Source organism: Apium graveolens, chromosome 2, assembly GCF_009905375.1.
Source record: "Apium graveolens cultivar Ventura chromosome 2, ASM990537v1, whole genome shotgun sequence".
Lineage (NCBI taxonomy): Eukaryota > Viridiplantae > Streptophyta > Magnoliopsida > Apiales > Apiaceae > Apium > Apium graveolens.
The window spans coordinates 315,409,123-315,431,802 of NC_133648.1; the positions used below are offsets into that span (position 1 = coordinate 315,409,123).

General features: G+C 35.3%; 3 protein-coding genes across 4 annotated transcripts; 2 read left to right on the forward strand and 1 right to left on the reverse strand.

Moving 5' to 3' along the window:
- Window positions 1-1,186: 1,186 nt before the first annotated feature.
- On the reverse strand, window positions 1,187-1,717 carry LOC141704106 (uncharacterized). Its single transcript, XM_074507424.1, has 2 exons — window positions 1,554-1,717; window positions 1,187-1,490 (listed from the first exon to the last, which is right to left on the reverse strand). Exons 1-2 carry the CDS (start codon window positions 1,715-1,717, stop codon window positions 1,187-1,189), a joined length of 468 nt encoding a protein of 155 aa, XP_074363525.1.
- Window positions 1,718-5,817: 4,100 nt separating this feature from the next.
- Window positions 5,818-10,532, forward strand: LOC141704115 (uncharacterized). Its single transcript, XM_074507433.1, has 3 exons — window positions 5,818-5,996; window positions 9,580-9,743; window positions 9,832-10,532. The coding sequence occupies exons 1-3, from the start codon at window positions 5,818-5,820 to the stop codon at window positions 10,530-10,532; spliced, it is 1,044 nt and encodes a 347-aa protein (XP_074363534.1).
- Window positions 10,533-12,105: 1,573 nt separating this feature from the next.
- On the forward strand, window positions 12,106-20,968 carry LOC141708835 (uncharacterized). 2 transcript variants are annotated; one of them, XM_074512644.1, is made up of 10 exons: window positions 12,110-12,355; window positions 14,927-15,011; window positions 15,685-15,759; window positions 15,856-15,892; window positions 16,253-16,336; window positions 16,427-16,487; window positions 16,613-16,719; window positions 17,006-17,071; window positions 20,461-20,607; window positions 20,693-20,968. In XM_074512644.1, the coding sequence occupies exons 1-9, from the start codon at window positions 12,268-12,270 to the stop codon at window positions 20,566-20,568; spliced, it is 711 nt and encodes a 236-aa protein (XP_074368745.1). In that variant the 5' UTR covers window positions 12,110-12,267; the 3' UTR covers window positions 20,569-20,607; window positions 20,693-20,968. The 2 variants fall into 2 exon arrangements, with proteins under 2 accessions (XP_074368746.1, XP_074368745.1); XM_074512645.1 differs by lacking the exons at window positions 20,461-20,607; window positions 20,693-20,968 and adding an exon at window positions 17,142-17,458 and having other exon boundaries at window positions 12,106-12,355.
- Window positions 20,969-22,680: the final 1,712 nt, after the last annotated feature.

Here is a 22,680-nt window from a genome sequence, read left to right on the forward strand (position 1 = left end):
CTAACTATGGCAGTTAAGAAAGAAAATGGCCAGACTTAGGCGCACCACTCGCCAGAGCGTTCCTGGAGGTCCCTACTGTGTCGTAGGTTTCCAGATGCCAGAGCAGGTAGGAGTGTGTGTGATCAAGCGTTTAAGTTAGAAGGATTGTATAAGTTGGATCAGATATAATGGGTTATCTGTCGGTTCCATGTCGGAATCGAATACATTTGAATTTATAATTATTTTGGGTTGCAATATATTTATTCTGGTTGGTAGTTGTAATCTTGTCCCATACTTAATCCTGTTTAGATCTTGTTAGTGATTAATCGGGGTTTATTATATCCGCTGTTATTATATTAGTTAATAGTGTGTAGGTCCTCATTTCCGAACCCCGAGATTGAGGGCGTCACAACTCCGAGGAGTCCGAGCCTTCTAAGTCAAATGCTTAGTTTTTCTTTTTGTATTTTTGAAATTCTGACTTTGTTACCCTTCGCGGTTTTATTCATGTCATATTTGTTTTAACTACTTTTTAGTTGATTATTAACTTGAACCATACAGTTCTAAGAGACAGGCATTGAATAATGGAAATAAGACTGAAAAACAGATGGATATGATAGCCTTGCAAATGCTACTCATGGCATTATAGAGAACACTCTGTTCATCAAAGCAAGAATCTTGCTAAGTAATCAAAGCGTTATCATAACTCGGCTTTTCAAAGTTTGAAACAATTTCAACTTAAGAATGTATATCCTGGTTTTTCAAAACCTTATATAAAATGGGTTCAACCCTGATAACTAGAATGTAAATCCTACTAAAAATGAGATATAAAACCCTAAGAAAGCAAAGCTTCACGGTGCTTTTACACCCTATTACGACCTTAATTAGTTCGAATATATGTAGTAAATCTTCAAGTTTGGGGCATGCCAAGTCTGAGATACTTCTTCTCCATCCATGGTCTCCAGTTTGTAAGATCCTCTTCCTTGAACGCTCTTAACCTTGTATGGCCCTTCCCAATTTGGGGCGAGCTTTCCTTTCTACGCTACTCCAGAAGCTTCTACCTTCCTTAGGACCAAATCTCCCTGCTTGAAAAATCTCTCTTTCACACCCTCATGTTTTAGTAAAAAGAGGTTTTTCTCTGATATTCCACGATCTTTGCATGCACTGCATCTCATACTTCATCTATTAAATTCAGGGCTAATCTTTACCCCTACTCATTTTTCTCAGCGTTGAATGCTTGAATCCTTGGGGACGAATGTGATATTTCTATTGGTACAACTACTTCTGCTCTATATGCTAACATGAAGGGTGTTTCTCCTGCTGTGACTCTACATGTAGTTCTGTAAGCCCAAAGTATTAGCAGTATCTCATCCACCCAGTTACTTCTGGACTTTTCAATCCTCTTATTTAACCCATCTAGAATGATCCGATTTGCAACCTCTGCCTGCCCATTAGCTTGAGGATGAGCAACAGAAGAGAATCTCAAGTCAATTTCGTTCTCTTCACAATACTTCCTGAACTCTTCATTATTAAATTGTGTTCAGTTGTCAGTCACCAAGATTCGGGGAATGCCGTACCTGCACATAATATTCTCCCATAGGAACTGCGCGACTTGTTTTGTCGTAATCTTTGTCAGGGGCTTAGCTTCAATCCACTTGGTAAAGTAATCAATCGCTACAATCAAGAACTTCCTTTGAGCAGTGGCCATTGGAAAAAGCCCGAGAATATCCATTCCCCACATAGCAAATGGGATTGGGGAGTTTATGGAAGTGAGCATTTCGGGAGGTTGCCTTACTACAGGGGCATGTTTCTGGAAACGATCACATCTCTTCACATATTCTTTGGCGCCAGCCATCATTTCTGGCCAATAAAAGCCTAAACGGGTAATTTTGTGGGCTAGGGCCCTGCCCCTCAGGTGTTGGTCATATATACCCTCATGTACTTCCTTCAAAGCGAGTTGAGCCTCATCTGGCCTGAGACATCTTAAATAAGGAATTACGAAAGATCTTTTATAAAGAAGTTCATCGATTAGAGAATATCTTAAGGCTCTCATAGACAACTTTCTTGCTTCCATGGCATTACTAGAAAGCCATCCATTTTGTAGATGGGCATTAATGGGATCTATCCATGACCCTCCAACCCTATGGGGGCAACCAGCTTGACATCTATGTTGCGTGTTTTCAAAACTCGAAAATATACACTCCCTGAACTTTTCTCTATCTCTGATAAGGCAAACTTAGATAGTGCATCTGCCATAACATTCTCCTCTCTTGGAATGTGCTTAACATGACACTCGTCGAACTGGGTCATCACAGCCCTCACTAGACGTACATACTTCGTCATAATCTCGTCTCTTGCTTCGAACTCCCCCTTGACCTGGGATACGAGAAGCTTCGAATCTCCATAAACTTTCAAGTTCTTGACCCTCAATGTCCCTGCCAGTCCAAGACCAGCTATCAAAACTTCGTATTATGCTTCATTATTTGTAGTTTGGAAATTTAACTTCATAGCATATTCAATTAAGAAATTGTCGGGGCTCTGTAGCACCAGCCCTGCTCCACTTGAATTTGTTTTTGATGCCCCATCAAAATAGAGAACCCATAACTCTTTCTCCTTAGCGCCCTCTTCTTCGTTTCCTTTATTACCTTCCGTGTATTGATGTACAGTGTCTTCCTGCCCTCCGACTTCTTGGTTGGGTATGGTACATTCCACCATGAAGTCAGCCAACGCCTGGGCTTTTATTGCCGTTCGCGGCTTGTACTTGATGTTGAATTCTCCCAGTTCTATGACCCATTTAATCAGCCTCCTACTGGCTTTGGGACTGTGAATGATGTTTCTTAAAGGCTGATTTGTTAGTACCTCAATCTTATGAGCATGGAATTAAGGACGCAACTTCCTTGAGGCCATTACCAGGGCTAGAGCGAACTTTTCAATAGTCGAATAATTCATCTCAGCTCCGTGCAGAATCTTACTGACGTAATATATTGGTTTCTGGATTTTAAGTTCCTCCTTAACCAACACGGCGCTCAAGGCGTTTTCTGAGACGGCTAGATATAAATACAGAGTTTTATTCAGGGCTGGTTTGGCCAACAATAGGGCTTGAACCATGTATTTCTTTAATCTCTCGAACGCCTCATGACTTTCCTCGGTCCATATGAAGTCTTTTACCTTCTTCAAGGCTTTGAATAATGGCAAGCACTTGTCTCCAGATTTAGAGATAAATCGTCCCAAGTCAGCAACCCTTCCAGTGAGTTTTTGAACATCTTTAATAGACCGCGGAGGCTCTATGTCCAAAATGGCCTTTATCTTGTCAAGATTTGCTTCAATTCCTCTCTTGGAAACCATCAATCCCAAAAAATTTCCAGATCTCACTCCGAAAGCACACTTTGCAGGATTTAACGTCATCTTGTGATATCTCAGAACCTTAAAAGCTTCCCTCAAGTCGGTTATGTAATCAGTCTTCACAAGACTCTTGACTAACGTGTCATCTACATATACTTCCATTATTTTTCCAATAAGATCTTTAAAAATTTTATTTACCAACCTTTGATAGGTAGCTCCTGCATTCTTGAGACCAAACACCATAACAAGATAACAAAAGACACCAAAGTTAGTGATGAATGATACCTTTGTGATGTCATCGTTATGCATCTTGATATGATTGTATCCACTAAATCCGTCCATAAAGCTCAGTATCTCGTGACCAGCGGTCGTATCTATCAGCGTATCTATCTTTGGCAATGGGAAACAATCATTTGGACATTCATCATTCAGATCAGTAAAATCCATGCAGATTCTCTATTTTCCATTAGCCTTCTTTACCATTACAGGGTTTGCTACCCATTTCGAAAATTGTATCTCTTCAATGAAACCAACCTCTAAAAGCTTCTCTACTTCTTGTTTGATTGCTTCCTGCCTCTCAGGGGCAAAACTCCTTTTCTTTTGCTTTACAATCTTTCGATTCGGATATACGTTCAATTTGTGAGTGATCAGTTTTGGGTCTATGCCAGGCATATCAGGTGCCGACCATGCAAATACATCACTATTTTCTCGTAAAAACCTCACCAACTTCCCTCTAAGGGGCTTCTCCAGTAATGCTCCAATGAAAGTCACTTTATCAGATCCTCGGGAGCCAAAGGGATCAGAATCAAGTCTTCTGCTGGCTTCCCTCTTTTCTCATCATTCTCGCGAATATCCAAATCTTCAATAGGCAAAACCTGCCGCCCAACTTCATCAGCCCTAAGGAAGGCTACATAACAACTCTTTTCCATCTTTTGATCTCCTCTCTTTTCTCCAATCCCGTTCCGGGTGGGAAACTTCATCACTGAATGGTAAGAAGAGGGGACTGCCTTGAAAGCATATATTTCCGTTCTTCCCATGATTGCATTATAAATTGATCCAACCTTTACTACCACAAAGTTCAACATCTGTGTTGCTGGCCTTGGTTCTTGACCTATAGTCAAAGACAACTTAATTATCCCTTCCACTGGGCACTCGACTCCAGCGAAACCATATATCGGCATATCAGTTGAGGTCAATTGAGAATCATTATAACCCATCCCTATGAAGGTATCATAGAGTAAGATGTCTACCGAAGCTCCGATGTCTACAAGGACTCTTTCCACCGGACTGTTCCCTATTATGGGTGTTATGACTAGGGGATCATCGTGAGGAAACTTGACCTCTTCCAAGTCAAAATCATCAAACACCATTGTTACTCCGGTCCTGGCTCTTTTCGGAGCTTCCCCCACTATATGCATGACTTTACTGGTATAAGCTTTCCTTGAGTTCTTAGAGAATCCAGCATCAATTGGTCCTCCAAAGATCGTGTTTATTACTGGCCCTAGGGGATGAGGTCCTCCAAAGATTGTGTTTATCATCGGCCCCCTGGGTTGGGTGTTTCGCCCCTGATCATCCTGATCCTTTCTACGATCATCGAAGTTCCTTCATCCACTATTATTCCTATCTCCTCCATCTCCGGTATACTTGCTCAGCCTTCATTTCCGAATAAGGAATTCAATTTCATCCTTCAGTTGTCGGCACTCATCAGTCTCATGACCAGCATCCTTGTGAAATCTACAATATTTGCTCTTATCTAGCTTAGTAGGATCAACCTTCAAGGGTTTAGGCCAACGAACATCCCTATCTCTTTCGATTTCCATTAAGATCTGACTTCTAGGAGCATTCGGTTTAGCATATTTAGTGAACTTTTATCCAGGTCCTCCCTTCTTCGGGGTTGAATCAGCGTTTTGCTCAGTTATAGGATATTTGTCCTTGGCATTATATTCTAGATCAGTCTTTCGCTTCTTGCCACCAGCAGGCTCGTTATTCACCACCGTCTTCCTCATGTTTTCCTCCACTTTGATATACTTCCCGGCCCTATCTTGGAGCTGTAACATGCTTTCATGGGGACGCTTGTCTAATGACATCTTGAAGAATTCATCCCTAGTTCCCTGCTGCAGTGATATCATATCTACCTTGTCGTCGAGGTCTGGGACCTTCAAAGCTTCTTTGGTGAAACGATTCAGATAGTCTCTCAAGGACTCCTTTGCTCCCTGCACAATGCTCATGAGGGATGCTGAACTCTTCTCATGCACTCTTCCACTGATGAATTTCTTAATGAAATCTTGACTTAAGTCTCTAAAGGACCCAATTGAATTCGAAGGCATACGACTGTACCACCTTTGAGCCATTTCCGACAGGGTTTGAGGAAAGGCCCGACACTTAATAACATCGTTCACGGGCTGCAACAACAGTGCATTAGAAAATGTTCTGACATGATTATCGGGATCTCCAATACCATTATATGCTTTGATGGTGGGCATCTTAAACTTCCTTGAGATGTGGGCATTCATTATTTTTTCAGTGAATTATGGAGTTGGATCATCAGGATCTCCAAGAGCTATAAGTTCACTTGGGTCAGACCTTGGGACAACAGCCCTTCTTGATATTGGACCATCCAGGTCTATAATTGGAGGAGGATCTCTTCGCCTCGGAGGAGGTAGGGGTCTTGGGGTCGGGTGCGCCTCCAGGTCGCGCTTCAACCTTTGGATCTCAGCTTCATAAGCCCTGATCATTTCCTGTACTTCTTGGGGATTCCTCCCTTAGGTGAACCTGGAATGCTGATTAGCATCTGGCATCGGTTCTTTACCAGCACGCCTCTTTCTTGGAGCCACATCATCTTCTGAAGATTCGGAGTCTCTCTCTCTCTCTCGGTATAAGGTCCAGAGAATTCTTGATCCTCCAGAAAAGGAGCCAAACCACGTATGTAACGGGGCATCTGCCCTTGTTCTTCACTCCGATTGGAGTGCCCACTCCCTCCAACCTCTGGATATAGGGGCATCCCGTGGGGGGGTAGTAGTCACAATTGTTGAATACTTATACCCAACGGGTTGAGGATTCACATGTTCTTGTAGCTGCTAAAATTGGGGATTCGTCCCTTGAAGAGTCGGGGTGATCGTCCCTTGAGGCTATGCCTCGGTTGTTCCTACCAGAGTTCCTCCTTGGGTGGAGGCATAGGTTGAATACGGGGGTATCTCCACCACCGACGATATTGATCGAGTTGTCCCGGTCGGTGTTCCTTCAGGGGTATTGTTTCTGCTTCGTGTGTTCACCATGGTTGTTGTTATGCTTTCCCATAGACGGCGCCAAATGTTATGGATAAAAAATTAGGGTATATTTATTGCTAGGGTTCATGAGCTTCGAGACTCGGTTTGACTGCTCTCGTGTCTCGTGACTCAATCGGCCTTTCACAAGATGCCTACGTACCTTGCTGTTTGCCAATGATCAAGTCATAAAATGTAGTTCTGATTTGTGGGGTGAGTCCCCTTATATAGGCATGGGATGCCTTTGAATTAGGTTAGGGTTAGGAGACTTGGTGGACAAGTCTCAGATTTAGAGTGGACTTTGGAGTCCTATAATGCAAGAAATTGATTCCTTATCCCATGAGATTTCTTAGAGGCCAATCTTTAATGAGTTGTATCCTTATTTGGACTTTACTTACCAGCTGTCTTTTACCCATATTAATTAATTACTAAATTAATTAATATTCAGGATTTTGGGCCCTTTTAAAACGGGCTTTTATTGTCAGCCCAATCTGGGTTTAATTAATACGATATTAATTACGCAATCAGGGTTTATTTTACTCTCTATCAGATAGCTTAAATTATAATATCTTTTTATATATAAACTAGTTGATAAAATCGCGCTTCGCGTGGTCCGAAAATTATATTTTATAAAAAATAAAAAAAATAAATTTTTGTATAGGCACGTGAACTAATAAATTGTATTCTCTTACATATATATAGGGTAATTGTTTTGCTCATAATATAAAAATGTCAGCCATTGCCATTCGGCTGGAGAGTTTTTTTTTTGGACTTTGACTTCTCCACCGTGGGATTTAGTATAATTATGCCAGTAACAATATACTAAATTATTCTTAGATCTTCTAGTATCAGCATGTCGTTGGATATCATCATCATGCGGCACTAGATGAGCCATTCTTAGTGCTTCCTTTCTGTTTTAGAACTTTCTTTTTCAGCTACTTCTGCCTTTCATCCAAAGTCTCGTCTCTAAGCTCTCGTCACTTCCTAATTGTCTTTACCCCTTCTTCCCAGGAGTATTCTTACCGATAAAGGTTGTGAGCTTTTCCCACATACTAACGTCTGACAAATGTTCACATGCAGCACATTTTAGGATAACCATTTTCCATTTATACATCATTACAATTTAAACAGATGTATCTTGTAATAGTGATTTACCGAATGTCCCGAACAACAACATTGGAGCTAGTATGTAAAGAGTTATTAAACGGTTATGCAATAAAAAAATTCTATAAGTATTTCATTTTAAAGTGTAAGGAGGTTATTTTTCTTTCTTCACCTTTGCCACAATAGGCCAAACATACAAGTATCATTTAAGCCATAAGAAAAAGAGAAGAAGAACGCTATTTGAGTATGGCCAACAAAATAAACTATTCACACAAAACAAACAAATCAACCAAGTCAGTAAGCCACCAAGATGGTTTCAGGCCAAAGTTTATACTTTAAAATGAAATTAATATTCTACACCACTAATCATCAAGAATGTTGACAAATATCTTATGTAGATATTTTGATTTGAAGGTGATTGTTGCCTATGAATCTAATTCATGTGATCTGTTCCATGATTTTTTAGAGTTGAGAATGACATATATAAAGAAGTGAATTTGATGATCCCAGTGCCTCATGCTCATATAATAATGTTAATTTATGCAAGTTGAGCCGGCTAAAAACATAAATAATAAACATATACATGGGGTACAATATGAATTCAACAACTCAAAAGGTTGCAGTCATGTAAAAATTATAATTACACGAACATTGACAACAACAAAATTACAGATGTGATATAAACACGGTAAAAAATCAGCTTCACCTAACCACATAAAAAACCAAGAGATGTCATCTCGGTATGTTTAGAATCTGCTATTGATTTTCAAACTTCATATTGATAGCACTTAAAGTATTCAGTACATTATAAATTCCTAACAACACATGATTATCTAAAGCCTATCTAGACTCTAAGAACCGTATGCATCTATGTATAGGAGAAAGCAAACCATATGAGTATCTGAAAAATATAACCGACAGAGATAAACTAAAATATTAGCCACCGGAACCTGCTTTCAAATATATACTAAAATATGTGCAACTAATTCATAGCCAAAAGATTAAAATAAATAGCATTATAAGATTGTATATAGAAAGTTCATATAAGAAATTATGCATACCTGATCATGTGACGAAATGGAGCTGCAAAACTAAGTATAATTGCTTATTTATATAGAGGTTTATATAGAGTTGGGGAGAAGTAAATATCAAGATATTAAAGAATATAAACCAACCAACCTTTTGGACTCCTCCACCATTATTAGTATGGCTGTTCACTTTCTGTAAAACCTATTTTACATGTGTATTCTTATGCTTTAGATCAATAACGTGTAGCCTTGTAAAATTAGGAAAAATCAAAGTGAAAGTTTAGAGCATGCTATGTCAACCACCAAAGAATCTCGTGAGATTTTCCTTTATATAGATATATAGATTCAAATCTTTCTCCTTTACAAATCAAACACATTTTACTTAAATACATTAAAATGAATTTTAATTATTAATCCTCAAATTCATGAAATTATAAAAAAAATAGAAAAATATATTGAGTCGATATTAGATACGCCATTTAATTATCAATATTTAAAATGAGATTGAGACGATTACAAAACTCTAAGAAAATAAAAATATTGGATTAGGAGGATTTTTATTATCATCTTCTTCTTATAATAGATTATCAAAATGTTGGTAAAAAAATATTTTGTTGATCACGTACAAAATTACACTTGTTAATCGTCCAATGATCTTATGAACATGATTGGAGTTTTCGAAAATCAGATCTAACATATTATGATATCCATTAATGATTTATCGGCAAGTTAAAAAATTATCAAAATGATAACTTAGAACAAAAATAGGATAAATAACTATATTTTAATAAAAATATTAACATATAACTTTAAAATTAATAATATATTATGAATAATATGATGGTCTCCTATGAAGTCATGCGCAGGTGTAAAGGAGGTTTCATGACTTTGAAATTAAATACGAGTAAGGCCTATGATCGGGTGGAGTGGGATTTTTTACGGGCTATTCTATTGAAGATGGTTTTTCACAAAAAATGGGTTAATCTGATTATGCAAACTGTCATTACAGTCTTGTACACAAATTTTCATGGTCAGTATGTAATGAGACCAATTAATCTATCTCGAGGGGTCAAACAAGTACCCCTTATCCCCTTATTTGTTCATCATTTGCGCTGAAGGTTTGTCTGCCTTGATCAGAAGAAACGAGGCTCAAAAACTAATGTCAGATATCAAAGTTTGGAATCATGCTCCGAGTATAACCCATATGTTTTTCGCTGATAACGGCTACTTATTCTGTAAGGCTAATGTGGAGGAAGTTCAGAATGTGCTGAATATGCTGAAAATATTTGAGGGTGCATCAAGGCAAAAAATAAACACCTCAAAATCATCGGTATTTTTCAGCACAAACATGGGGAATAGCGGTAAAACGCTGATATGTGATACGTTACAGATGCAAAAGGCAGATGATCGTAGTACATACCAAGGCCTCTCTAATATTTTGGGTAGAAACAAGTCGACAATACTGGGTTTTTTGAAGGACAAGGTCACAAAGAGAGTGGAAACTTGGGATGGTAAAATTATTTCGAAGCCTGGCAAAGAGATTTTGATTAAGTCCGTTGCTCAAACGATTCTTAGTTATGCTGTGAGCGTGTTTCTCTTGCCCTTAGAAATCACAAAGGACATAGAGAGAACAATATCCAAATATTGTTGGAGCTCGAAATCTGATGGTAGTAGGGGATACTTTGTATGTGTTGAGAACGACTATATAAGCATAAATCGACTGGGGGCCTTGGCTTTAGAAATTTCCGAGATTTTAACATGGCTCTACTTGGAAAAGAGTGGTGGCGTTTCCTCACTAACCAAACAGTTTGGTCAGTAAACTCTATAAGGCTCACTATTTTCCCTCGACTAACTTCTTGAATTCGTCACTGGGCAACAATCCAAGTTTTAGTTGGAAAAGTGTGTGGGAGGCAAGGGACCTGATTCGTGCAAGGACCAAATGGATAGTAGGTAATGGAGATAATATCAATATTATTGGGAAGCCATGGTTGAATAACGAAGCTAATCCTTACGTCACAACGATATCTGAATCTTTCCAGAATAATAAGGTCTTATCTTTGTTTGCTACAAGTAACATGAACTGGGACACAGACATTGTACGAGACTTATTCAATACAAGGGACCAGGACTGTATTAGGTACACTATGGTGGAGGGTGGCTCGAATGAGGATAGGTTGTACTGGAGTAAGAAGACATCTGGTCTTTATATGTCAAGAGCGCGTACTGATTGATTCAAGCTCGAAAAGGGTTATGGAGTCCTACTGATAATACTAGTATGTGGAAGAAAATGTGGAAAATCAAAGCTTCACCAAAAACCCTAAATCTTCTGTGGAGAGCAATGTCAGGCTGTTTACCAACTAATGTTCAACTTCATCTTCGCCATGTTCCAGTTTTGTCAACCTGTCAAGTTTGTGAGAATGATTGTCAACCTGTCAAGTTTGTGAGAATGAATATGAAACTATCCTTCATATCTTAGTTCACTGCTCTTTTGCTCAGCAGTGTTGACAGTTGTTCAAACCTTCGCTTCTTATAATCCAGTGTGAGAACTTTGCAGGATGGATGGAGCAAGCCTTGCAAAACTGTAATGCTAAAATAAGAGTTGAACTTGCCACTTTGTGTTGGACTATTTGGAAAGCGAGAAACGATAGAGTTTGGAGCAACATAATAACTCGTGCAAATTATGTTTCTCATCATGCAGTATCTTTTACAGTGGAAGAATGCCCAGAGTAAGAGTTTTTCACCTATCTCCCACTATAGTCGTGAAAGAGATGGTGCGAGTATTTGGGTTAAACCTCAAGGTGACATAATAAAGATATCGGTTGATGCAATATGTTTTGTCGAGCAATCAACATATGGTATAGGAGTGGTTGTTCGCGACTCTATCGGAGATCTCACCCATGCATTCTCTAAGCTCTTTCAAGGCAATGCTATTCCGGAATTGGCAGAAGTAATTGCCATTCGTGAAGTTCTGAGTTGGTTAAAGTACAAACAGTGGAACATAGTGGTAATCCAGTCAGATTGCTTAGTGGCTATACAAACAATCAGAAGCCAAACTATCATGATATCTCCGCTTGGCAGGGTTGTAGAACCTGTCGTAAACTTGTGGAGGAACCAGTAACAACATCGTTGTCATTTGTTAAACGGTCTGAGGTTGCTCGCTATATGGCGAGAGCTTGATACGAGTATTGTTCATGTTCAGCTTTTGAATATTTTGCAAGTTGATTGGGTAAATTAATAAAACACATTTTTACATCAAAAAATATATGTCATTCAAAAATAATATATAATAATAAATTAATATTTAAAAACAATGATTTTCAAAAGATTAAATGAAACACAAAATATATCGTTCCCTGTACTAAAAAGAGGAAGGGGGCATGAATTCACGTGCGCCTAACAAAACCTCGGTTTTTTTCCCGTCATAAACCCAAACCATCCCTGTTCTCTATATAAACGACACACATCATACCCTCCCATTGTTTCCATTGATTATTTTTCATTGCTCAAAACACAATACAAAACAAAAACCCTCGATCAATTCAAATTGAATTAAGATGCCTCCTCGCGCCTCTAACAAAAGAAAATCAAACTCATCCAATCCTAAACCCGCCAAATCTGCTCGTATTGATCCCCCTCCTTCTGGTACTCTCTCTCTCTCTCTCTCTCTCTCTCTCTCTCTCTCTCTCTCTCTCTCTCTCTCTCTCCCTCTCTCTCCCCCGGTCTCTCTCTCTCTCTCTCTCTCTCTCTCTCTCCCTCCCTCTCCCTCTCATCTATGATATATGATCTATTGTATTGCTTTTCTTGGATTTGTCAATTTGCATTGTAATTTATTTAGTGATCATCATGTGTGATGTACATATTCCTGTTTAATTGCGTATTTGAATTATGAGTTGTATGTAGGTTTTATCGTGCCTAGGACGATACATTGTGTAGTATAACAAAATTTAAATCTGTACACTATCTGTTGAGGAGTGGACTACCGAATTAAGGATTTAATTGGTAATGATTTGCTATTCATTTTCTAAGACGAATTAGTTGTAATTAATTCAGTGGTTTTTCAAGTGTATTATAATTAGATTTTTGTTCTCTTTTTATAAAAAATAGTAGTAGGAGATTATTAGAAGGCGGTGTTATTGATTAGGAATTGTTGTTTTTTAATGATCTTACTTGTTCTCCAAGTATTAAGATATCTATTTATACAATTGTAGCACTTAAAACCACTCTATTTTTAAAACCTTGAAACTATATATGCAATGCCGCAGCACTTAATTTTCATAGTATTTCGTTTATTATTACTATGTTTTGGATAATCATATTCCTAAACATATTTTAAGAGTAAAATACAAGTTGTGTCATGTGCAGAACAATTTATTGTTTTAAAAAATTATGTAATTTAGAAAAAATATCTTGTGTGCTGCATAAGTACATCATACTCTATATTTTACAAATAAATGTTATGTGTTGTAGCAAAATTTAAGATATTGTGTACTGCAGCAGAACGAATATATATCAGCCATTGATTAAAAAGAAAATCTACAGTCGAGTTTAGTACCAAGTTCTAATTTATATAAGGTTTTAATTTGAATCTAACCCTACAATTGTAATCATCATCATTATTTAGTATTTGATTTAATTATATATGAGGGTTTATTGTGTTTTCTGCCAATTCTTTGCGGAGATAGGTCTTGCCCCTTCTTTTCACCCCCTTTCCAAAACCTGTTCTACATCAATTCGTCTACTAGACTTCACACTCCTAATTTGCTAAGAATTAATGTCAGTCATTATTCCTGACAGTTATTTAATTAAGAACTTCAATAATCTTTATTTAAATTTAAAAATATGTATTTAATAAATTGCAACAACAAGCTTTCGGAATAAATAACAAACAATTCTAGTTACTAAATATGTTATACCACCGCAAATATTATATCTTAGATTATGTTAGTGTAGATATCAGCAGGCCCTACTTGTCAGATTAAAGTGTACCTGATCAGTGTCCCCAATCACCTAACGCCTCGTTCATTCACGAATTTATGATACTGTTGGGTAGTTATATGGTTATACCGACGCTAACATTGATAAGAATCTAGTCTACTGAAATTATTAGTCTTATTTATTTTCTTAAACAATCTAAAATTAACAGTCAAGCATGTTCACTGTTGCACTGGCAGGTCGTTGGCAATAAATGATCTCTTGAACAAAGCAGCGACTAATCTCTCAAATATTAATTACGAATAACTAAAGTGGTACTGGATGCTGACATATTGTTCTGTACAAAACTTATTTTCTAGAACCCATGGCAGTGGGGAATATTGTATTTTCACTATTTTGTGTATGCATACATTATTTGTAAATCTTTTATAGAAATTTGTGAAATTAGGTACAGATTGTTGCTCACAGTTAAATTACATGTCTATTATGCGTAAGAAAGCAATCACAAAGATAGAAAATGTGGATTAACTGCAGAAATCCCACGAGCCCTTAGGTGATCAAATCGCAGAAGAATATCGCCCTAGGATTTCTCTATGCAGAAGAGAGTAATTTGCATAGATCTCAACCCAACAAGAGAGAGAACGATCTCAAATTTCAACAATAGTCAAAGTCTTCTAATAATAAAAGTTTACATCTTATATATGAGTAGATCCCGAAACTTAATCTAGTAAAATATTCTTAATGAAGGAAACAAATTATTTTCTTATTCTCTACCCTAAAGTAGAATACTCCCTAATGCTAATTTACAATAAAATCCAATCCAAGCAATAAAGTAAACTATAGACAAATAATACTCTAATTGTTTGTTCCAATCATGCACACTGTTTTTCTACTGCTGTCAAAATTTTACTACAGAAAGGCATGCTCTGGTATTTGAAATTGCTCTTGTAATCTAGCAGAAGATTAGTACACTCTCACCCCTAGGGATTTCCAAGAGATTTAATCGTATTTATGGTGGGTGATCTATATTTTCTCATTTTTATAATCCATGGTAGATTTAGGATTATCAACAAGGCTGTATTGCATTTTGTTTTTTTTATGGCACCGTGCAGACCATTCTACTGCTAGTCTTGAAGTATGTAACTGATAATGTAAAGTATCAATTTTCTGCACTGTTTGCTATATTCCAGAATGAGATTGTGCAATTAATTATGACTTTATAAGCATATTTATTTTGTGTATATTAATTTATTTCTAACTTTTGATAACAATGTCATTCAGCATCGAAGAAAGCTGTGACGAAGGAGGTGGAACGCATTGATCAACTTTTCAATTCTTATGCAAATAAGTCACTACGCATGATTGAGTAAGGAATATTGTTTCATCAGTTCATGTTACTAACTTAACTGGTGAAATTTGATATAATATAAAGCAAGGTTCATGGTTTGTGAATAGGTTTATCAGTAAATAGCACTGGTTGTACATTTTTTTTATCTGGATTTGATTGATGTTTTTCTTTATAGATGTACATGTTGATCATCTTTACAACTTATAATGCATCTCTATAAGCTGTTAGTATGTATAGATCTTGCTTAGCTCGAAAGGTCCTTGATGTAGGACTTAACGTGATTAGTGTTCAATTCCTTGCAGCATATTACTTTTGGTTTATTTATTGAGGATGTATGCTTAGCAAGTCCACATTGCAATAATAGATTAGGTATTGTGAACTAATACTGCTGTTTTCCTATCTGATATTTTTCAATTAAATTCTAGAGGTAAGTGAGAAGGTATTTGATAATAATGTGTGTTCAGCATGAACTAGTACCTAAAAAACCCCGTTTATGCCAAGTGTTTTATGGCATAATTCTATTGTTTCTCTTTTTAATTTTCTTTTATTTTATCTGGAAGTTGACATATCTATGTCACTTATTTCATGGACCCAGTTGATGTTTTTCATGTTCTTTTTACTTTTTACCTTACGGTACCCGTTATATATGTTTCCTCTGTAAGTTTTTAATCTGTATTGTTTAATTTTACAGTCCGGAAGGGATTGAGGCACTTTGTTCAGATTTAGGTGTTGCTCACACTGATGTGAGGATGCTACTGCTTGCCTGGTATGGTATTCATTGATCTAATTAATTTTCTGGTTTGCTATATTGACTTTCACGTGAAGATTTTTTTGCAATACTAACTTGCATTGTATTGCCCAGGAAACTGAATGCTGCAAAGCAGGGATATTTTACAGAGGTATATCAAAGTCTATTATGTGAGGATTGAGACATCTATGCTATAATGTTCATAGAAGGCCATAAACCCTCCTTTTCTTCTACATTTACTCTCTATGTCAATATTAATTTATATATGTTAATATGGATTAATTTAATTATATATACAATGCAACTGATACAAAATATGAATTGTGACTTGTATTGTTCTTAATCCACCTGTATTTTTGTGATATCTACGATTTTACAGTTCCTTGTACTTGCTTTGCACACATTTGATGTGATCAACAGTGTTCCTAAACAGTTTCGAAATTCTATTTTGCTCGTCATATATTACCATACGAACCTTTATTAGTTGACCACTTAACCGATTCCTTATCAGGATGAATGGCAAAGAGGATTGAAGGAGATTCGGGCTGACACTATAAAAAAATTGAAGACCAGACTTTCGGAACTAGTTAAAGAGGTATCTTCTTTTGGTATGCCGAAATAAATGTTTTTAAGCATTTTCGTCTTCTTCAAATGACGAACTAAATTTTATAATTTCTTTGAAAAGATCAGGGAGCCCAAAAAATTTGAGGATTTCTATCTTTATGCGTTTCAGTACTGCTTGACTGGTAAGCATGTAATTGAGCAACATCTTTATATTTGAAACTAATACCTTTTTTTGCAATGACAATATTTTGTGGTAATATTTTAACCGGGTTTCTTATTGCTACCGGGCAATTTATATATCTTTCAGAAGACAAGCAAAAGTGTGTAGACATCGATACAGCCTGTGTACTGCTAGATATTGTTATTGGGTCCCAGTTCCGAGCGCAGGTTAATTCCTTTACGGAATATTTGAAGGTGGGTAGGTTCATTTACTGGACAAGAGATGCAATTGTATTACATGTTTTTTTAACTCAAATAATTTTGATTGGTACATTTGGGGTTTCCACTTGGTAGTTACTTTGGCTAGAAGATTGTTTTGTACATATTTATAGATGCCGGAACTATGTTTTCTTATTTTTTATTTTCCTTATAATCGGCAATTTGATATTTTGTAATAGTTTTCTTAGTACCATAAAAAAGATATAAGTATGCTTGTACTCCATAATTGGGTTAAAATGATGTTCGAACTGTTTTGCACCAGATCCAGAATGAGTATAAGGCGATAAACTTGGATCAGTGGAAGGGCTTTCACCGGTTTTGCAACGAGGTATGCTGTTTAATATTTATCTAGAAGTTTCACTACCATTTTTTTTGTATTTGAATTTGGAAAGGTGCAGTGGCCCTAATGTAGGACGCAGTTTGGCATGCTCGTACATTTTTCTGGTCTTCAAATCCTTTAAACCTTCTACCCTACTGTATCATAGTGCTGTAGCACCAGAGGATTGTATATTCTGTTTCCAAATATTAATATATTTAAAAACCTGATAGGAGGTTTGGATTATTTTATTAGAAGACCTAGCTAGCTTCATAAAATAGCCAACATAAGCACACTGTTATAGTTATGTTTTACAAAGCAGCAGAACTTGTTTCTGCGAGTCCTGCTTTCATGGGTGTTTTTGTAAATATTAGCTTACAACCGTGACCTTTATTATATAAAATCTCTTTTCTTATTTATTTAGTTTAAATCTATTACATTTTCTGAACTAGGGGAAACAGCGCATATTATATCTTATATATAGTGAACTTATGAGGGATCTTATCCGAAGTACTTCCAAAGGTTAATTGTTCAATACTTATTAGCAACATCACATGTTTGGAATATATATACAATTAATAAGCGGAAGAGGAATCTTATCCAAAGTACTGCTAAGGGTTCGATATCTATTAGTAACATGTTTATAAATCTTAGATACATAGATACATTTAAGGTTCAAATCTTATAAACAACATACTAAATTCTAATATTTATGTTATTAGTTCTAGGAACACTAAGAAAGATTTATTTGTATTAACTATTAACAACATATTGAGATTTTATACTTGTACTATTAGTTCTAAAAATACTAACAAAGAAGGATTCCAATTCAAACATTTATTAAAAAAACGCATAAAGACAATAATTTTAGAGATAATATTAATATCAAGTTAACATATAAAAGAACCTGTGCTTTGCACGGGTTTAGGCTAATATATATATATATATGACTTTTCATTTTTGTTCCAGTAAACTTCTACTTATCTTCTTTTGCTTTTCTTTCCTTCTTCCTTATAACTTAAAAGCACATCTTGAAATAATGGAGATGAGTATAAGAAGAATTAGTTGTGTAGTTTAATTTTTTTAAAGATCATATGAAAATTTGACAATTACACATAGGTAAAGTAAGACAACCTAATACCAATAAATTATTATTACCTAATTATTTGAAGAAGTTCGGAAATGGAACCCTTGGCCTTTGATTGAATTGGTAAATGAATATCAGTTTAAGTTATTTAGTTTCTGGGATTAAAGCCTTCAGATTTGGTGGTAATTTAGATCCCTCTAAGGGGTTTTTAGTTATAGCGGTAACAGTATACTCTATAGAATATGTACCACATATGATTTTACCCATTGAGAATTATATGATTGCTGAATCCAGAAAAAGTGATAGGGTGAAACTATGCGGCAGTTTCCCAAAACTCATTTTGCAAAGAGGATTCAACCAATGTGGTTTCTGTCTGAGTCTTGTATGTGTGTGTGTGTGTCAGGAACCTATTTGCATCAAGTGAACTGGTAAAATTAAAGTTACAATGTGCAAAGGACTTGAGTCCATACTGATGTCTTGGTGCGTGACCTGTAGAAAAATAAATATTTTATCTTTCTTTTTTTTGTTAGTTATTGCGCTATGCGGTCAGAATATTGTATCTTTAGCTATTAAGAATTTTCAAAAAAAATATTAGTGGCTTAACCTGTGAAAATCTCAAGTGAGAGACTATGATCTAAATACTTGCTTTAAAGATCTACTCTGGCCTGAACACTGAAGCTGATATCAACTGACTGTTAAAAAGTTTATTGTTAACACTAAAACTGTAGAAGCTAAAAATCTTAATCATACTGCTTGCCACAATTTGGAAAATAAAGCTTTTCTTTTATATTAGCTGGAGATCAATGTATTGCGAGAACAATCATGCATTATTTTTTGGTTTCTTGTTAGATTAATACTGTTAATATTATCATTAGCATTTAATCTTTTATATTATTAATATTTGAAGATTTTAGATGATAGTCTTTGTTCAAACATGTTAAATTGATCTGTAGATGTACGAAGATTTGCAAATATAATGACCTTCCAAAAAAACACTTTAGCAGAAATTATCCAACTGACATGGACAAATTCCTAATTTTTTTTACAAAATACTGCATGCATCAAATAATTTATCCTTAGACATATAGAGACTACATTGAAATTTGTTTATTTTGCAAACTAAGCACCCTGAGTTTGAACATCAGGATTTGTTTATATCAGCAACCAAGTACTCTGAGTTTGAACAGATCTGCAGCTTTAGGTCATATCTTTCCGATTCAAGATACTATACACAACAATGTCTTTACTCTCTCCCTTGACAAAGAAATATTTCCTTAATATACCCTCCTTGTAAAACCCTGCTTTTTCCAAAACTTTTTGTGAGGCTTTATTCACATTTAAAACAAAGGCTTCCACTCTATCTAGATAATTTAACTCCTTGAACACACATGAGCACACCATTTTCACAGCCTTGGTTGCAATACCATAACCCCAAAAATTTTCATTTATTGCGTATCCAATCTCTCCTCTGCGTTGATCTTTCCCGACATCGCTAGCAGGCATCACGTAGATAGAACCAATTGGACGGTCATTAATGCAAATGGCTCGGTACCAGGGATGGGATGTGATGATCTCATTCAAGAAGTTTAGAGCATCATCCTTTGAAATAAAAGTGTCCCATCGGCAGAATTGGGTAACATTTGGGTTTCCAGCCCACTCCATAAAAGAATCAACATCAGAGACTTTAAATTTCCTGAGAGTTATTTCTGCAGTACTTATCATGGTATCCATATTGATGATAAGTTGAAAGGGGCGAAGGGTTCAAATATATAGTGAGTTGAAGGGTGTATCATTATCATAAACCAAACTGCAATAATTGTTTAGAAGTCCTAGTTGATCGAATTTCCATAGTAGGTTGTTTAGACACGAGTACATCATGTTAGATAAAGCTACTGCTGCCCCACAGCAATAATACACTGAACCCAAGGACAAAAGGTAACCGACCAATTGATGTATCAGAATAGACTTTTCATTAACACAAAAAACAAATCAAACTAAGAACTCTTCAATTTGACAACAATCAGCTTTAGAAATTGAATACAAAGCTTTGAATTACTGGTCAATTAACTCAAGCTACCTAAGCTGATATCAACCAACTGTTAATAAATTCATGATTCACACTTGAACCGTAATTGCTCCACTCTTAATCTTACTGCTTGCCCACAAGTTGGAAAATTAAGCTCTTCTTGTATCTTTGATGTACAGCAATGTGTTGCACAATGATGCATATAATCTTATCTGTTTCTTGACAGGTTTACTGATAATATTTTTTAATATTCAACATATTGTTCATTTTACTGTATTTTATGAACAGATAAGCTTTCCGGACCTTAAGAATTATGATAGCAGCCAAGCTTGGCCTTTAATCTTTGACAATTTTGTGGAGTGGCTTGAAGAAAAATCAAAATCTTCATCAGCATGAGTTTATCCCCATTGTAGAATACAGCTCATATTAAACAAGGTAGTCTATAGTTTCGGGGATACCTTACTTTTTTTCCCCTTTTTTGCATGGAAGTCAACATAACCATCAAGAAGTTATTTTGCAGGATGCTAATCTTGACAGTTTTGAAGAATATTGTCGGAGCACTCTTACGATGGAATGGATTTTGGGGTGAATTTAATGAATCATTTACAATGCATGCCATCATTTTGAATAGATAGTCAGTATGTGATACTTGTTCTTTCCCCTTTTTTCGTAAACATAGACATGTACTTTTGTCCTATCAAGGGTCTGTTTGGAACAATTATCATGATAGACACAAAGTAAAGTAAAATTACCAAATTCACTTGGAATCTTGAAATATAAGGCGAAATAATGGATTCATTTTTGTTGGAAGGATGCAATCCTTTCATAACTTGTGGTTGTTTTGTGTAGTACTGTTGCGATACTTGGCAGAAGGTTTTCTTGACTATCAGTGATTTTTGTGAAATTTTAAAAATCTATTTGAAAAAACATGTCATCTTTCTGTTGACAAATAAATTTCTTCTGGTTAACATGTTTTAGGGTGAAAGCTACAAAATTTGCGACGTAAAATTTTAGGCGTATGATCAACTTAGGATTACTGACAGTATGGACTGGTGCTTTAAAAAAGTAGGACGATATTGCAGTTGATCTCTGTAGCACTACTTTGGATTGTAAATTGTAATCTTATCAAGTTCGATTGGGGGATTGTTAATCGAGGATGGGACGATGGGTTAAATGTATATTTTATGTTTAGTTTCCGGTAATTAATTGATAAATCGGAATAATAAATAAATAAATTTTAATATTTATGTTAATATTATGTAAAATAAAATGTATTATTTAAAATTATTAATAACAATTAATCAAAATTTTATAACCGAATCAACAAAATATATTTTAAGAAATAATTTTTAACTTTTTATTTTATTTTTCTAAATAAAAATAAAAAATATTAAAATACTTTGTAAAATTAACATTTTTATGCACTTTAAATTACGTGAAAATGGTCAGGCCTGTTATGGGCAGAAGACGAGACTCATAGACTTTGTTTGAAATTACTATTAAAAATTGCTATAACTGTCAGAAAAAGTACCGGTAAAAAAGTGATGTTGTAAAAATCAGATAACCGTTTGGTAATACTTTTTATATGTATATGTTTTAATTTAAAAAAAATAAAAATAATAGTATTTTTGGTGAGTTCTGATGATAAAATCAACATCTGCTTTCCGCAAAAATTGAAAAATAAATTTTTTTAAAGTATGGGAGGATTTACTTTTTCTAACAATAATTTTTAGGTAAACACACTTTTCAGAAAAACAGTTTTTAAATTTTATCAAACAAATTTTTAATTATTTTTTCACCAATACCAAACATAGTCATGATTAGGTCTGTCAATAGATCGGGTTTGGATCGGATTGCCTAAATCCATATTCATATTCATTTATTTTTTCGGATTCGGATTCGGATCGGATCAACTCCGGATTTTTTATACGCGATTCATATCCGGATCCGTTCACGGATTTCGGATCGGATTTATGTATGGGCTGGTGCTTTAAAAAAGTAGGAAAAAATTGCCGTTGATCTCTGTAGCAGTACTTTGGATTGTAAATTGTAATCTTATCAAGTCCGGATTGGGGGATTGTTAATCGAGGATGGGACGATGGGTTAAATGTAAATTTTATGATTAGTTTCCGGTCATTAATTGATAAATCGGAATATTAATTAAATAAATTTTAATATTTAATAAATTAATTTTATGTAAAATAAAATATTATTTAAAACTAATTAATAACAGTTAATTAAAATTTAATAACCGAATCAAGAAAATATATTTTAAGAAATAATTTTTACTTTATATTATTTTTCTAAATAAAAATATAAAATTACTTGGTAAAATTAACATTTTTATGTACTTTAAAATACATGAAAAGGGTCAGACGTGTTATGGGCAAAAGACGGGGACCATAGACTTTATTTGAAATTCCCGTTAAAAATTGTTATAATCGCTGTTAAAAAAGTGATATTTTAAAAATTAGATAACCGTTTGGTAATATTTTTTATATGTATATG

Bases quoted from the DNA above. Each gene is read 5' to 3' on its own strand.
- LOC141708835 (XM_074512644.1), top strand. From the start codon at position 12,268: ATGCCTCCTCGCGCCTCTAACAAAAGAAAATCAAACTCATCCAATCCT. The intron at 15,893-16,252 runs GTATATCAAAGT...ATTCCTTATCAG, and splicing joins AGCAGGGATATTTTACAGAG to GATGAATGGCAAAGAGGATT. The intron at 16,720-17,005 runs GTGGGTAGGTTC...GTTTTGCACCAG, and splicing joins CCTTTACGGAATATTTGAAG to ATCCAGAATGAGTATAAGGC.
- LOC141704115 (XM_074507433.1), top strand. From the start codon at position 5,818: ATGTGGGCATTCATTATTTTTTCAGTGAATTATGGAGTTGGATCATCA. The intron at 5,997-9,579 runs GTGCGCCTCCAG...AGTCATGCGCAG, and splicing joins GGTAGGGGTCTTGGGGTCGG to GTGTAAAGGAGGTTTCATGA. The intron at 9,744-9,831 runs GTCAGTATGTAA...TTTGCGCTGAAG, and splicing joins CTTGTACACAAATTTTCATG to GTTTGTCTGCCTTGATCAGA.
- LOC141704106 (XM_074507424.1), bottom strand. From the start codon at position 1,717: ATGTGGGGAATGGATATTCTCGGGCTTTTTCCAATGGCCACTGCTCAA. The intron at 1,491-1,553 runs GTACGGCATTCC...TGAAGAGTTCAG, and splicing joins TGGGAGAATATTATGTGCAG to GAAGTATTGTGAAGAGAACG.